Consider the following 16,362-nt stretch of genomic DNA (forward strand, 5'->3'; position numbering starts at 1 on the left):
TTCGTAACTGAGGGATTCAAGGTGAGCGGTGTTGCATCACAGTGAAATACGATAAAATACCCAAGTTCACGTGTTTTTCTCTTGTGCAGATGACGTGAAAAAGGGCGGTGACAAGTCGGACAACGAGGACTCGTACTACATCCACAACAACTCGTACTATTCGAGTTCTTCGCCGAATTACAAAGAGGTCAACGGGAACATTTCCAACCTCTCCACCAACGGCAGTTTCAACAGTTCCAAGTTGGACGACATCAGTCCCATCAAAAACCTAGCCAAGGAGCAGCTATTGAACAGTATTAATGCAAACACGAATGGGACCAACACGACGACGATAATCGCAGAGATCGAAGGCGAGGTCAAGAAGAAATCCAAGTATCCCATCGACAAGACATACTACATCGCCAAAGAAATCCTGATGACGGAATTGACCTACAAGAAAGATTTAGACGTGATCAATGTGGTTGGTAATCGCGAAAAGGGGTTTGCGCGAGTTGACGACGATGCAATTTCAGTGGTTCAGGGACGAGGTCGGCAAAGAGGAACCCGAAGAGTGTTCGATTTTGCTCACTTTGGTCGCCCCGCTGGCTCAAGCTCACGGACAGTTGGTTAAAGATCTGGAACAGAGGTTGCAAGGCTGGGACGGAAGGGGAGGGCCCAGAGCTGCGAGCAGTCAAAGAATTGCAGACGTTTTACTAGCGCATTTACCGCCTCTGCTCCCGGTGAGTCGTCGTCTCACTTCGTCATTCATCATCGCGTGACCTTCTTTTCGTTGCAGATTTACGAAGAGTATCTGGACGGACATATTTTAGTTTTGGAACGGTTGGACGCCGCTTTCAAGCAAAACAGCCACTTCGAGCAGCTTTACAGAGATTTTGAGACGCAAAAAGTGTGTTATTTACCGCTGACGACGTTCGTGTTGAAGCCTCTGCACCGTCTCTTGCAGTACCAGTCTTTGCTACAGAGTAAGTGTTGACGTGGTTAGAGATTTGTCTTGACCTTGATTCTGATCGTGTTTAAAGGACTCTTGAGGTTTTACGGCCCCAGCCACCCCGATCGAGCCGATTGTTTGACAGCTAGCGACACCTTGAAAGACTTGATGCAACCCGTCAGCGAGACTTTGGAGCATTCGGAGAATCTGGCAGCACTGTGCGAACTCCAGAGGGATCTCGTGGGTTTCGACAATTTGGTCCAGCCCAGCAGGAAATTCTTGAGGCACGGCTGCCTCCTCAAACATTCCAAGAAGGGTTACCAACAACGGATGTTTTTCTTGGTAGTTCCGTCGCCTAACAGAAACTGCTGACCTGACAAGTGTAATTTTCAGTTTTCCGACATTTTGTTGTACACGTCGCGCTCCCAAGCGACCCTGCAGTTCAAGGTTCACGGTCACATGCCCCTCAGGGGTGTCTTAATCGAAGAACCGGAAGGAGAACTGTCAAATTACGGTTTGGTTATTTACGGTAACGGTACCAACCCATTTTGTTTCGAAAATTAAAATCCCCAAATTTAAGGTGGTAATCGAGCTTTGACAGTTGCCGCGAATTCGCAAGAAGAGAAAGAACGTTGGAAGCAGGACTTGCAGAATGCCATCCAACAAGCGAGGGATAAAACCGACACGAAAATCACGTATTTGAGCCTGAAAAGTTGTAGTAAGTGTTGAATGAATTTTTTTGGTGATGTTTGAGTAACGAAAATCTCCAGGCTCTTCGGACGAGATCGTGGACCAGTGCGGCAACGACGTCGGCACCCAAACCAAACCCCAACCCCAAAGAAGCAACCTGAAAGTGCACGTGTGTTGGCACAGGAACACCAGCATCAGCATGAAAGACGAGCTGATCGCCGTCGAGGTACAAAAACAATGCAACGTCTAGTTTGCGCTAAAAGAGCAATTGCAGAATCAACTGTCCGGGTATTTGTTGCGCAAGTTCAAGAGCAGCAACGGTTGGCAGAAGCTGTGGGTGGTGTTGACTTCATTCTGTTTGTTCTTCTACAAGGGATGCATGGACGACTTCCCGCTGGCGTCTCTGCCACTTTTGGGTTACACGGTGGGGCCGCCGGCGGCCGAAGACGCAATCGGCAAGGACTACGTCTTCAAGTTGCAATACAAAAATCACGTGTACTTCTTCCGGGCAGAGTCCGAGTACACTTACAACAGGTGAGTTGCACCGGTTTTTGTGACGGTCGGTAACGCAGGGATCTTTACAGATGGATGGACGTGATCGGGAGCTGCACCCACAGCAGAAAAAAGAAGCCGCAGATCGTGAACGAAAACTCGATCGAGTGTTCTCCCGAAAAATGATTAGAGCGGATCGCGGATTTTAGGTATAATTCTATTTATGATTCAAGGATTTCTATTTTAGGTTTTATGGATTAATGTTAGCGTGTAAAGCAACTAATACGAATTTTATTTTGTAAATATGGTTGTTTTAAGTATTATTGAAATTTTAAGGACTGGAACGGTCATTCCTAGGTAATATATCCGTTTTATCGGTAGCATTTCGTACTCATTTTTGTACATACTGTATATTTTTAATGACTTGATTTTTAATTTTATTTTTTGACGAATTGGTGCTGTTTACGCCATGAGCAGCTAAACAGATTGGGAATTAGTGTACACGTGCCTCTAACAAAGTTGATATTTTGTTGTTAATTAAATGTCACCTCGACTTTGTACATTTTCATCTTAAGCATCACTTTTAGTAATACTGGTAGGTGATATTTTAAAAAATAAATTATTTTTACAAGACGGCGTTATTGCATTAACCCGACACCTCTCGCCGACTCCTGATCCTGCTTTTCATTTTAAATAGACACGAAATACAAACGGTCCTAAAGATTCACCTTGAACCAACCCATCTTATCAATTTCCGCAAGCGTTCCGTTCCTCGATGTCCTACTTTACACGTCCTTGTTTTTTACAGCGCGCGATCATTCGCCGTTTCGAGACGATCCAGACAGGACGAAATATAGCGAACCGGAATAGAAACTCCTGCAGGACTCGCACGGAAGGACGACAGGTTTCAAGGTTCGTCGAAAAAAGTGTATTGAAGGATCTCTTGCTATTTGTGGAGGGTCATTTTGCGTGTTATCGGTTATCGCCGAAATGAGCTGACATAAAGAGTGTGGGTACGCAATAAATATGGACCTACAGTCTTATTTGCGTCGCATTATCATGTAATAATGGGGTGATTCATCGACTGCCTGCAAAACAAAAATGTAGTCGTCATTAGAGCTCGATTAAAATTGCGACCTGTGTTACAATGGTTGTCGGAGATAAGGCTTATCTAGAGTACATATAGCTTGCAACAATTAGCGTAATGAATTATTCATATCTGTTGCACATCGAAATCGATAGATTTTTTTCGAATTTTCAGCCGACGCGTTCGCACCGACCCGTTTTTTCATTCGATTATGTAAAAACTGGTGGGTGTCAGTTACACACGAAGAAACAGGATCTCCGAAAGGGATTTCCACTTTGCTCACTTACGACGTCATTGCGATACCGGCGAAGAGCACAAACGAGCAGTTTTTCGTCTGTCCGAAACTAGACTAACGAGGTAACAAGACACCGCAGCGTTGCAGTAACTATTTTGAAACCACGAGCGCGTAATGGATAGTTAAACTTTGATTAAAATCAGTCCGGGCTAGTGTAATTAGTAAACAGAGTCAGCTTGACTGCACATCACAACTTGAAATAAACATCGAGACGCGTGTGGCACTTAACCTGCCACGTTTGATGGTGCACCGAGGCGGAACGTAATTACGTTACGGACTCTGTTAGATTCAAAAATAGAGCAGTTTTTTGTGTCGGGAATTTATTTCTAAAACATTTAAATATTTAGTTTCGGACAGCGTTGAGTCGATAAATTCGATTTCTTACTGGTCAGTGTCTCGATCGGTGCGTGATGGAGGGTTTTCCAGACGCCCCACACGAGCGGATCTGTTTCGTTGTTGCCAAGGGCTGCCCATGCATGTGCCAGTCTTGGCATATGTTTTCTGGTGCAGATTGATTTTTTTTTAATTTTCAAAATCTGAGAATTTGCTCGGTAAGATCTTGTGCAATGATGTTATTGAGCCAGGGTTTCATACATCTGCAATATCTATCTATCATTTGTATGTGGTTTAAAATCTGGCCCACTCCAGCAAAAAATCATTGCTACGCCCTTGGAGTTGGCCAGACTCACATGTGTCATTTTTTACACATTTTAAGCACCCTAGAAGTAGACATTTTAAACAAATTTAAATCCAGACAGGAAGTGTTTTAAATTGTTTATATGTCATCATAATACTAAACACACGTGACTTCTACGCCACTGTGTCGCGATCGGGAAGAAAACTTGTTCTAAATTTTTTTGTAACAAGGCAAAAGTTTGTACAATGTTTTTGTTCGAACAAAGTAATTGTTTTCAAGCTTATAAAAATAATGTACCCACCTAAAAATGTTTTAACAAATTTAAATCCACTCGAAAAACATGTTAGACGAATTAATTAAATTAATTCAAGGGCGTAATGTTTTATAGGTGTTGTTTTAATTTAATAATGCTGGTTGGGAAAGTTTTTAAATTTGACCCGATCTCAAGGCGAATCTACGCCACTGCTACCATTATGAAGAAGTCGGCTTAGATTTTTTCCTCCCTAGAAAAAATGTTTGCAGCATTTTTTCCTGAAAATTGCTGGTTTTAAATTTCACAATTCTTGAGCTTATAATAAGTAGATACGTAAAAATTTTTTGCCAATTTTATGCCCCTCGAGAAGCACTTTAAATCTGTTTACTTAAATACCATCGAATTAATTAAGGTAATTAAAATTTGTTTGCTTTCGTCCAAAGGGGTTTTTAGTACGTACAGTTGCGGAATTAAAATTTCGGGCACTATTTTTCTGTCACTTCAACAAAATCTCTGTAAAACACATTCTACTGTCATCATGACTGACATTAAATCATCGCTTTGATATGTTGCCTACCCGTTATCATGCCACAAATGACAATTTTTGAATGCCAAAAAGACAAAAACATGACAAGCGTAAAAAATAAAATTATTAACATAAAAGTTGTTTTAGAGTTTATATCATGATATTGACAATAGTGCCCGAAATTTTAATTCCGCAACTGTACATACTTGTGTCCAAATCTCAAAACGATTGTACGCCACTGGTGGTTTTTCGGAAGCAGGGTCGGCTTTGATTTTTTTTCTGCCCTAAAATGGTAAGCCAGGCGACAGCGTCAGTGACGGAGAACCAAGGGAATACAAAATTGTGGTTACAGATTGTCAATATTTTATAATTTATTTCGTGTTAATAAATGTTCTTATAAAACAGTTTGAATAATGGCTAAAATTTATTTGAATAGATTTCTACTTTTTGAAACATATACAGGGTGTTTTCGACGTTGAGGCGTTTCTTTTAATATGTGATAGTATCCGTTGTACTAAAGAGTTTTAGCCAAAATCACTTTAGTAAAATGTGTACGGCAATGAAGATATCATAAGTTAAATTTTTGAAACCGGTCCTGCTCAAATTTGCGCTGATTTGTTAGAAATTAGAATTGACAAAAAAAAAATCAAATAAGCATGGACATTAATCAAAAATACTGCCAGAGTTGTCATCTAATTACATAGTGGCAATGGCTTATCATAAGAAAGTAACGAGTTCACAGATATGTTGTTAATGCCAATTCTATCAAAATCCAACTGCGGCGTCCAGAGATTACGCAGAGAGATTTCTGGAAAGACACCATCCTGGGCAACGTCAATTTTTTAATCTAGTAGAGCGAAGAAATAAACGGGACCGGACTCGGAATTTTAGAAAACTATAAAAATATACAATCAATTATTATCTCCGTTAATATAAACATTTTACTGAGAAGATTTACTCTAAAATTCTTAAGAATAATGTATAGTACCTCGTGTTACAAGGAACGCCTCAACTTCGAAAACACCCTGTATAATTCTCACCAAAGCCAAGGTCTTGTTGACATTAAGTATACAAAGTGTTATTGCTCCGTTGCAACAAATAACTAACAAGATAATTATACAAATACTGAGAAAAGAGAAACAACGTAATTTTCAGAACAATTTTGATTGCCAAGGATTTGTTATATCTACAACTGCAGGAATTTACAATGATTCGGATTTGAAGCATTTGAATACTTATGTGGTACGTTGAGAATTGAGAGACATTAAAATTAGAAAAAAATTCCTGCAAAGCTTCTCTGAAACTGTCTAAAGATTCTTAAAATAATTTCAGGAATTCAGTGTGTTACGTTTAAGATATTTGCATCAATTCCAGTGCTCAAAAACAAACGAAAATTGTTTGAAAAGACATCAATTGTGACAATTTCCTGTGACTGTCGAGACTTGTTTACATCATTTCAGGAATTTGTCCAACTCCAAGAAAAAAATTTATAAAATTCCTTCACAAGTGGCGTTTAGAGCCAAATTATGTAAAGACAAGAGACGATTTTTTTTTAAATTAGATGAGCCGCCACAAATTGCTTTTGAAGAAGTAAAAAGTAGAATTTTTCGTCGTTTCGATGTTTCGTCGGTTCTCTAATTAGCAAGTGGCGCGAGTCGCTCTAAATGCGATTAGTCTACGGAACCCCGTCGCCGACCCCTTTTCCCTCGGGCCACCTGTTCGCCCCTCGAGCTCCACCTGAGTCGCAGTTTGGGGTGCGCTGATCGGCCCGCCGGGACTCCCCCTCGCTTTCGACCTTCTTCCGCTCTCGTCCGCCAGCTCCGCTTCCGTCGACGAAGGCGAGCCGCACGCGACAGATAAGCCCCTCGATGTTTTCTGCAACTGTGGTCAAAGTTGGTCGTCGCGATCCGCAAGCGCGGCGACAATCAAGCCATGTGGGTTGAAATTCGCTTCAGTTGCAGATATCCGGCATCGGAATTGGCATCTCGACGCATGTCGTCGTCCAGAGCCGCGCTTCTGCCGTAGAGGGTGTCGTGTGGGTGCCGCCGCGTGTTCGCCAGGATGGACAGCACGAACGACGGCTTCTGACCGGAGGAAGGTACGTCTCGGGGCGAAGTCCCGCCGGGGGTGCCCGCTCAATTAATTTCCGATCGGCGGGGTGGGTTTCGCCTGGCGCGACTTTCTCGCCTTGTTAAAACGGAACAAACGAGCGGAGGTGGAGGTGGACGGCGGCGACAGCGCCGGGGCCCTTCGGCCGACTTTATTACGTGTTACATATTTTTTTCCCTTTTATTAACAGCGCCGCAATAAAAAAGTGCTAACAACGAGTACACGATGATATAATGGCAGCATCCCCGTATCTTATCGCCTTATTTATCGCTGTTAACATATGTTATTTGAGCGTAATCGTATAAACAAACCCCCCTCGCGACCCCCGGTATTGATTTTCTTCAGATCGTCCCACCAAGAAGCGAGATGAAGATGTTGCGATTTACATTTTTTTCAACAATTAACGTGTCATCGAGACGGACTGGTTCGTCTCGTACGACAAAACAAAACAATCAAAATACTATTATACAGGGTGGAGTAATTAATTGATCGGTATCGGAGAGATGACGTCGTTATTCGGGTCGTAACTCGGCCAATTTGATGGGGTGATAGACAAGATGGACATTTATATTGTCCGTTTTTCGATTGGTTGTTTTTTTTTTGTTAATCAATTTTACGGCGTCCGCGTTTTGGGATTTTTTTTGGATCGATTAATTAATTAAATATCGTCCATTTTAAAAAATAATCAAACAAACATTTGTTTTCAATTTACAAATTGTGACATTCACCTGAAACTGTGAATGAGAATTAATTTTTTTTGTGTGAATGCGGAAATACATAAAATGTTTTAATTATAAATAATCTGATCTACTTTTAACACCATCCATTAGTGAACCGCATGACGTGTTATCATATCAAGGTTGGTTGTTTTTTTTTATCTACTATATGATGATGATATCAGCTCATAAATATGTTTTACAGTATATTTTACTGCTTTTTTAAAAATTAGTTCGAAAATTGTTATTATTTTGGATATTCTTGTGTATTTCTGCGAAACTATACTTGTGAAAATATTCAAGGTCATTAAAATAAAACAACTTTGTGTTGATATTAATTATATGTATAAGATTTTATTGTTTTATTGTAATAAATATCTAACAAGAGATAGGCGATAATGGTCTCAGAATCAAAGTGTACCGACAGTCTAGAATCACTGTTACAATTCCTGCAAACTTTTGCTCGACTCTTTTTGATTGTTGAGGATTTTTTATGTAATATTAGAAATCGCAGGAATTCAATCAGCAGGAATTGTGACCAGAGATTTCCTGCAACGAGACATTCTCGAGAATTTTTGATTTGAAAATTTGAAAATCTAGACTAAATTCGAATATGTATATTCAAAGTCACTAAAATAATACAACTTTGTGCTGATATTAATTATATAAAATTTTACTTTTTAATATGTACAGGGTGATTCAAGTTATACCGCCCGAGCAAAAACACACACTGCTAATCGATTTAAGATTCTCAAAAAATTCAGGAATGATCGTGTAACGCTGTAGAACATTCTGTAAAAAATTTAAATTTTTTAATGAAACAAGTAAATATTTCGTTTTAATTCAATAACCGCTACATTAATTTACATAATTTTTCACTGAGAGTCCTTTCAAAGATTTAGGAAAATTTTGATGTCATTGAAATCGTGAAAGCATCACCGAGTTTTTAAATAAATGGAATTCGATATTAAAGTGCCAAATTTAGCTATGATTTATTATTAAATTGGGCGGTCACTTCAACAATAAAGGTTGACATGGGTTATTTATGGTACCCTTAAGGGACTAAAGAATTACTAGAAAAGTTCTCAACAGATGTTTCCCAACAAAGAGGTACATAATAATCTTTTTGACACCATTGGGTGAATACCTACATATTAGTTTTGATTTTTTTTTTTTTTGTCTTTATTTGAAAGTAAATTAATGGTTGGTCCAAGAGACCAGTTTTAATGATTCACAATAAAAAAAAATGTTAAAATTGGAATAATTCAAAAACTAATTCTTCTCTTTTGATGCGAATTTCATAAATGTTTAATGTTTAATAGTTTATTCACGCCAAGAAAGCAATTACAAGAAAACACACATGGAGCATTAGCAAGAACAAAAAGTGGGAACAAGATGCATCACTTGCATAGAAGTCTCCTACAGTCACTCTTGAACTTATTTGTCGAGACTCCACAGAAGTCTAACTCGTTACAGTAAAGGTTGGCCAGGCGAAGGGCACTATTCAAGGGTGAATTGTAGGAGTAATTGTGTTTATGGCAGTAAACATGAAACAAATTCGGGTGTCTGAGGTTACATAAAGGAACATTAAAGCCGATACGAAGCAGAGCATCAGAAGAATCAACATTATAGTTAATTATTTTATGTAGAAAACACAGCTAAATATATACGTTCTTTGAATTAATTGTGAATTATGAGCGTGCACGGAAAAAAAAATTTTTTTGGTCAAAATCAATTTTTTTAAATTTTATGGCTCTAAATGAAGTGATACGGAAAAATTGATTGCACACGTTTAAAGCCTTACATGAAGGGAATCTAACTCTAAAGTTTCGTAATTTTTACTAATTTTTTAATAGGGTTAATCGTGTGGGCGGTAAAACTTGAATCACCCTGTACATTGTTGAAAATTTTTTACGTAATTTTAAAAATTACTTCTGATTTACAACTCTTAAATTTCACTCAGCAGGTGAACGATTGGAATCGAGAAACATTGTTTATTTTAATTCCTGCAAAAACCGAAGATTGTTAATATGTATAAAAAAATGTCTATTGACATCTCCTTATCAGATTTAATTAAAAAAAAAATTAATTCATGTCTCCAGTTGCAAGAATTGGCTTCTAGTAAAAAGTTTTAGTTTATTGTGTTGCGTATAAAAAGAGACGATTTTATACGTCCCGGTTTTAATTCCTGCGGGCATTTGCGGTTATAAAAACTTCCATCTATAAAATTATGTCATTTGGACAAAACAAAACTTAAGAAAACGTCAATGAAAATGATGTTATTCTAGATAAAAGTATAATTGTAATAAATAACCATCTAGAGAGGCGGTAATTGTCTGAGAAGCGCTCAGAGTTGTGAGAACTGAGAGAGGCAACAGAATTCCTGCAAAGTTTGGATAAAATTGTTTTGGACGTTTAATCCAATTGCGGGAACTTGATGCTTCATATCTGGGGGATTTTGGTACCACTCGATTAGTTGAAACTGAAATGCATCAATAACAATTCCTGCAAAGATTCAATAAGTCTCTTTTGAATGTTAAGATTTTGTACATAATTTCAGGAATTTAAACGATTCATATCAATTTCGGTTTATTCAAAAAGAATTGAAAATTACCGTATAGTAACAGAAATTCAGAAATTATTACATTGTCACAATGTCTTGAGTTATAATTATACAGGTGTCCACGAAATGCATGGTAAAAAAAATATAGGTAGTTGGTAACGATGAACAGAAGTTAAATACAAAAAAAAATCTAATAAAAGTCTTTTTGTTTTTGAGATATAGGTAAAGCATTGAAAATTTGGTCGAAATTCCCAGTATCTTTGTTTTCTCTGGAAATTTTGAGCAAATTTTCATTAGTAATAGGTATAACGAGAGAAAGAGATTTTTATACAGGTGTCCTCAAAAAAAAAAAGACGAATCCATAGCTCCCTTATTTATCGGAGGAATTTAATTACCTATGCACCAAATTAAATAGTTGTAAATAGGCTCCAAAATGACCCAATAAAATCACGTATAGCCTCAAGGACTTCAAGGCTAAACTGATCTGAAGAACTTTTAATTTTCTATTGTTTTTTTCTATTTTTTACAATTGTTAATTCTTTCCCATTTTTTGTTTTCAAAATTGTATTCGAAAAGTTGATTTTTTGCCTACGTGATGCGAGATCGTGCTCCATCTTGTTGAAATTTTTATTTAATTTTGGCCCGAATACAGAATGAAACACACCAAGATTCGTCCTCCAAACTGTCCCCAGCCGACGAATACGGCACTTGATTCTTTTCCAGATTAAATTCGGTTCGACCGGGCGTCTCAAATGAACAATTACAGGACACTTTCGCATTAAATCCACATTGGCGCCTATTAAAATGTTTACACGAGTCAATTAGGGCAAACGACCTAAACAAGCGCCAGTTCACATGTCGCACCGAAACATCTTTATACGGTCTCGCCGCGAACTAAAACGAAAATAATGCTCCTCCCGCCCAAACACAGCCGTCATAAAAACTTTACGCTTTACGGCCGCTCTCAAAAGTAAATAAACCGCAAGGAGCGGAAAAGCGCGCCCCCACACCGAAAGGACGCCAGAGCCTCTCCTCTTTTCGGGGCACCCCCGTACCGATCCAATTCCCAAATTGACGTGTTTCTTTTCTGCCGTTTAGATAACAGATCGTCCGGGGAAGTTTATAACGTAGACAAATCGCCCACCCCATCTGTGATGTGCGAGGGTTCAATGGATGATAATACAAGAGGCGTAACTGATCCCGCAACAACAGACATGCAGTCTACTTCGAACAGGGACGAACACGACAAGGACCAGCCCGGGTAAGTCCAAACTCAAATCAGAAGTTGGATGTGATTTTGCCGAAACGTCAACACTAATTTCATTCGTTCGCACGAGGCGACTTCTTTTCACCTTCTGGCTTTCCGACATTTAATTATATTTGCCGAAGAAAGCCAAAAAGTTGATGCGGACGAGCAACGTGCTCGAATTGAGCGCCAGCAGGAATTGTGACCGGACAATTCCTGCAACGAGAGCGACTCGGGAATTTGCATTTCCCACGCTGGTGCAATTCCTGCATCAGAATCGTTCGCCGCGAACAATTCCTGCAAATCTCGACCTCCTTTTGTATTTTTTGTAGTTTTGCGCCGCTCCAAATCGCCGCCTCTCCCGAATTTTTCACCACCCCCGAACATGCGACGTTTCATGACAGGGCTCGTCTTCGGTTCTTCAACTCGTCGACCTTGTCCGCCCCCTGACCGCCATGTAAATTCGTTAAAACATTTGCATTTTTGTTGATCCCTCGCGGATCGATAATTTCGACCGTCCAATCGGACGCGATTTTTTTAAAACCACCCCACACGACCCCCGAATTCGGGTGCGTCGCCGAGTCACTTTTAAATAAATAAACTGCCGTGTTTTCCTACTCTTAGCCGTTTTACCTTGACGTAACGAACCGTATTTATTTCTCCATTAAACCTCCCCGAAAACTCATCACTCCGTACCTAACCGAAAATAAATTACTCAAGCAAAGAGGAGAGAGAGACGGGACCGACTTGAATTAACTTTTTAATAAGTTATGTAGGTAGTTGTCCTTTGGAGAGGAAAAGAAAAAAGGACAATGACGCGCGACGTCGTGAATATCGATGAAGGTGGAAAAAATCGCGCCGATCGATTGAATTAATTGAGTTTAATTTTTTTCGCTAAGCCTGGATTCAGCAGGAGCGGACATTTCGAAAGGTTAAACAAAACACGAGGGTTATTTTTTTTGTGGGGAAGATTCGACGAGTCGCCGCAGGATTGTAAAGAACCGAAAAAAAAATTAATTTGTGTTTTATGACTCAACAGACGAAAGAAAGATAACGTCGAGGATCTATTTAGAATATCCAAAACAAGAAAAATTCACGAACCCAAAATATCGCAAAGAACTAATAATAAAAGGAAGCAAGGATGAAATAAATGAAAGGACTTGATAAAGAAAAGGCACACGAGACAAAAGATTATATGAAGGAAATAAGGTGACTACAAAAACAAAGGAGAACGACAAGACAAAGGAAGAATTAATAAAAAAAAGAAACACACAAAACTAAATCAAGAGAACATAAATGAAATGACCGTAAATTTTTGCACTCATAACCTCAAAATATGTATTTCCAGTTATCCTCAAAAATCGTGAAAACGTACCCCGATGTTTTTAGTTTGGAACGAAAACTAGGGCAAATTGCTTTTTAAAGTGACCTACGACAGACGGAAATGTCAATTCGTTTGAAGCAAAATGGTGGTTTAATTATTGTTAATGGTTTACAAATTAGAGAATCAGCAAATAAAGCAGCATCGAATTTGCTTCCCTAATTTCAGGTGGCGTCAATAATTATTTACAGTGAGAGTGAGGAAAGCAAAGCTTTCGTTCACGCGAATTGCGTGTTCGACGATGGAATTCAAGTGAACGAAAGTGGCCTTACTCTCGAGTGACTATATTTGGTTTTGTTCGATACCTCCTTAGAAAGTGAGGGCCCGATTTCAAGTTGACTTGCGACGGTCGCACTTGTTGTCATGGTAACGGCGCAAAGGAGAAAGATGACACATATTGGTAATTAATGTGTAGGACAAAGATTGCGCTACACCACTTATTTGCGACCAGCACTTGAAATCTGGTCTTGAGTCTGCAACTTTGCAATCAAAATAAAAATAAATCACATTTTTTGACCGATCAGTTGCATGTAAAAAAATAAAATACAAAATAAATAAAAAAACGTCAATAAAGTGGTTGTGTGCACGTTCTGGAAATTATGGAAATGGATGATGAAAAATTATATGTTCCTGATGATGTCCTGGAAGAGGCAAATGTTGCCTAAAAAATCAAAATTATGTTATCAGTAAGAACTGGAAAAATTTACGAGTGAATGAAAACCAGTGAGGGAAAGAAAGTAATCGAAAAACGATGAGCGAAAGTGAAGTGAATGAAAGAGAAACCTTCACCCTGGTAACTATGGATTTAGACTTTCTAGGGAGGTATCGAACAAAATACTTTCGTCGGAGTCACTCATTTTGACGAAATTCTAGCAGAAACAAAAAATGACAGGAAAAACCAAGAATGAACCGACGCCAATGACGCTTTAAACTTTAATAATCTACCGCGTGAGCAACAAATACTGTTTGATTTGGCAATAAAACTGGTGACTTTTATGTAATGTTCTCGCGAGAAAATCATTTTATCAATAAAAAATTACAGAAACCAAGACGTTTAAATTTGAAATTAATGTCAGCTATCAATAATGTCAATAAAACAAACGGAATTATGTACAATTCACAATCTTGGCAATTTCAAGTAAAAATGTTTATTGCCAACTGAAACAGTTATTGTTGCTCACGCGGTAGTAATCGGCGTGGAAAGTGCTACCAACCCAATAATAAAAAAGTTACTAATGTTAAATTATTTATGGCCGTTTGCACCGCAATGCTTAAGTACTGCTTAATTTAAGTTCTGCTTAAAATTGGAAATTTCGTTGCGCCGTCGCCTAAGCAATGCTTATATCTGTTTAAGCAGTGCTTAGTTTAAGCAGGCAAAATCGAGGGCTTAAATATTTTAAGCAATGCTAAGCGCAAAACATAATCACATTTTTATCGGCGGCGGCGCGGCGTTCAATGTTGGGTATTTAATTCAATGAGAAATAGAAACAATTAAATGAATGTTTAAAATAAAGAGAAAAATATACATATTTAAAGGCGATTTGAACTGGATCTGAATATTCTACAAATAATTTAACTTGAATTTCATGGTGGAAGACACAAAAAGGACGAGTCCATAGCTTCTTTATTTTTCAACGAATTTAAACAAGTGATACATGAAATCAAATCGTTGAACAATACGAGGGTTGATTGGCAAGTTTCCGGAATAACAGTGAAAAGAACATCAATTTTATTTAAATTATATTTTATTTTTCGACATAATCCCCTCGAAGCTTAACACACTTGGTCCAACGTTTCTCCAGCTTTTCGATTCCCTCCCGGAAGTGTCTTTCTTCGAGATCTTCAAAATAAGTGTTAGCCGCATCGATCTCCTCATTCGACCGAAATCTCTTTCCAGCTAAATTTTTTTTCAGTTTTGGAAAGAGATGAAAGTCCGAGGGAGCCAAATCAGGTGAACACGGTAATAACGTCAATTCCGTTATTTTTTGTTGGGCAACTGCCCTTGAATGAACAGGTGCATTGTCGTGGTAGAATAACACTTTTTTCTTGGTCATTACTGCATTTTTCCTGAAATGCTGTTTTCATCTTCTTGTGTCGTATTGGCCATTAATTGATTTCCCCCTCTCAAGATAATCAATTAGCAAAATTTCTCATCCATTTTAATTGTTGACAAGAAATCGCTAATCATTTCGACATTCAAATGGCCCGCGTTCTCAATTTCATCAAAATTTCCCAAATATTAGTGGATTTTTACACTGTTGCCGCTATGCGCAATTCTTAAATTCAGCTTAACTAAGGTTTCTTAAATTGTTGACGGTGCAACGGTGAACTTTTTAAGCACGACTCAAAATTCAAGCAGTGCTTATCTATTCCCTGCTTAACGCCACAACGGTGCAATCGGCCATTAGTTTTTTAATTTTATTTTTAAATGTTTTTGAGTTATTAGTTACAAAAAAATTTGTACCTAACAATTGCGGGAAGAAATGTATACGTTAGGTAAATAACTTACGCCCACGACTGAGGTGGGAGGACCAAGAAGTCGAAAAATGAAGAATCAAGTAGAACAAGGCAAGACGATTGGCACAAGATGGAAAATCTTGGAAAAGGAAGATATGGGAAATGTCACAGGACAATATTACACTGTGTTGTATTGTGTTACAAGATATAATTTATAATTAAGTCCTCGAGGACTTACTGATTAAATAAATAAATGAGTGAATTGAAAGAAAGAGTCTCAATTCCTGCAAGAATTTGGTCGGTGCTTCGAACAGCGGAGCCCCCTCGGTGGAATTATTTAATTGGATCGTTTGCAGCGGTGTCACCTCGCGAGGGCGAACATACGAGCAAACACGTCGCCGATGAAACACTATCGGATTGTTTGTCAAAGATATCCCTGAGTTTAGTCCGAAATTGGCGATCGCGGCGGCGATAAGGGAAAAAGAGCCTCATCACACCTTATTAGCTTAACAGAGGGATCGATAAATTGTCTCGGTACGTGTCGTATGGGGTATCTTTTATATCCGCCCTCCTCTGCTCGTAATACATCACATGTCGGTGTGGTATTAGCGATGGACAATCGTGACACTAACATTAATTAATTGAGAATGATAAACACACAAATGCTGCATTAGATAATTGAGGCAAGTCCCCCGTTTCGGCCGTCGAACACGTACTCCATCAGCTCCGGGCGGAGGTGTTGCGACTTCCGCACAGATAACGATTACGCTATTTTTATTCGTAAATGCGCCAAGTCGTTAACCGCTTGATAAGTGGCGTCTCTCCTCCAATCCTGCCACCCTCGAATTTCCCGCATACCCTTACGGTCAGCGGGTGCGCTTCGCGGTGCACCTTTCAGGTTTCACATGATTGAAAATTTACCCCACAAGTGCCCAATTTGTTCGGCAAACGTTTCTTTGACGCTCGTAACGATCCCGCCTCG

At 38.9% G+C, this 16,362-nt stretch overlaps 2 protein-coding genes and 1 long non-coding RNA gene across 11 annotated transcripts in view; 2 read left to right on the forward strand and 1 right to left on the reverse strand.

Moving 5' to 3' along the window:
* Positions 1–2,743, forward strand: part of LOC138130420 (FERM, ARHGEF and pleckstrin domain-containing protein 1-like) — a 29,709-nt gene extending 26,966 nt beyond the window's left edge. For 5 of the 7 annotated variants that reach the window (XM_069046892.1, XM_069046890.1, XM_069046888.1 and 2 more), the window contains 9 exons: positions 90–460; positions 513–719; positions 776–962; positions 1,020–1,270; positions 1,322–1,457; positions 1,509–1,646; positions 1,699–1,844; positions 1,893–2,152; positions 2,203–2,743. In XM_069046892.1, coding sequence (XP_068902993.1) covers positions 90–460; positions 513–719; positions 776–962; positions 1,020–1,270; positions 1,322–1,457; positions 1,509–1,646; positions 1,699–1,844; positions 1,893–2,152; positions 2,203–2,296 — 1,790 coding nt within the window. In that variant the 3' untranslated portion in view covers positions 2,297–2,743. Of the gene's footprint in view, positions 1–89; positions 461–512; positions 720–775; positions 963–1,019; positions 1,271–1,321; positions 1,458–1,508; positions 1,647–1,698; positions 1,845–1,892; positions 2,153–2,202 lie in introns of those variants that run through there. The other 2 variants (XM_069046894.1, XM_069046895.1) reach the window with 1 other exon arrangement.
* Positions 1,321–4,032, reverse strand: LOC138130436 (uncharacterized). Its single transcript, XR_011159589.1, has 2 exons — positions 3,248–4,032; positions 1,321–3,198 (listed from the first exon to the last, which is right to left on the reverse strand). It is a non-coding gene; the product is annotated as an uncharacterized lncRNA (long non-coding RNA).
* The window catches only part of LOC138130419 (adenylyl cyclase 78C-like), a 57,258-nt gene continuing 43,901 nt past the window's right edge, over positions 3,006–16,362 (forward strand). Inside the window, exons 1-2 of one of the 3 annotated variants that reach the window (XM_069046886.1) lie at positions 3,006–3,022; positions 11,395–11,557. In XM_069046886.1, coding sequence (XP_068902987.1) covers positions 11,451–11,557 — 107 coding nt within the window. In that variant the 5' untranslated portion in view covers positions 3,006–3,022; positions 11,395–11,450. Of the gene's footprint in view, positions 3,023–6,480; positions 7,007–11,394; positions 11,558–16,362 lie in introns of those variants that run through there. The other 2 variants (XM_069046885.1, XM_069046887.1) reach the window with 2 other exon arrangements.

The sequence above is a fragment of the Tenebrio molitor genome, chromosome 5 (genome assembly GCF_963966145.1).
Source record: "Tenebrio molitor chromosome 5, icTenMoli1.1, whole genome shotgun sequence".
Lineage (NCBI taxonomy): Eukaryota > Metazoa > Arthropoda > Insecta > Coleoptera > Tenebrionidae > Tenebrio > Tenebrio molitor.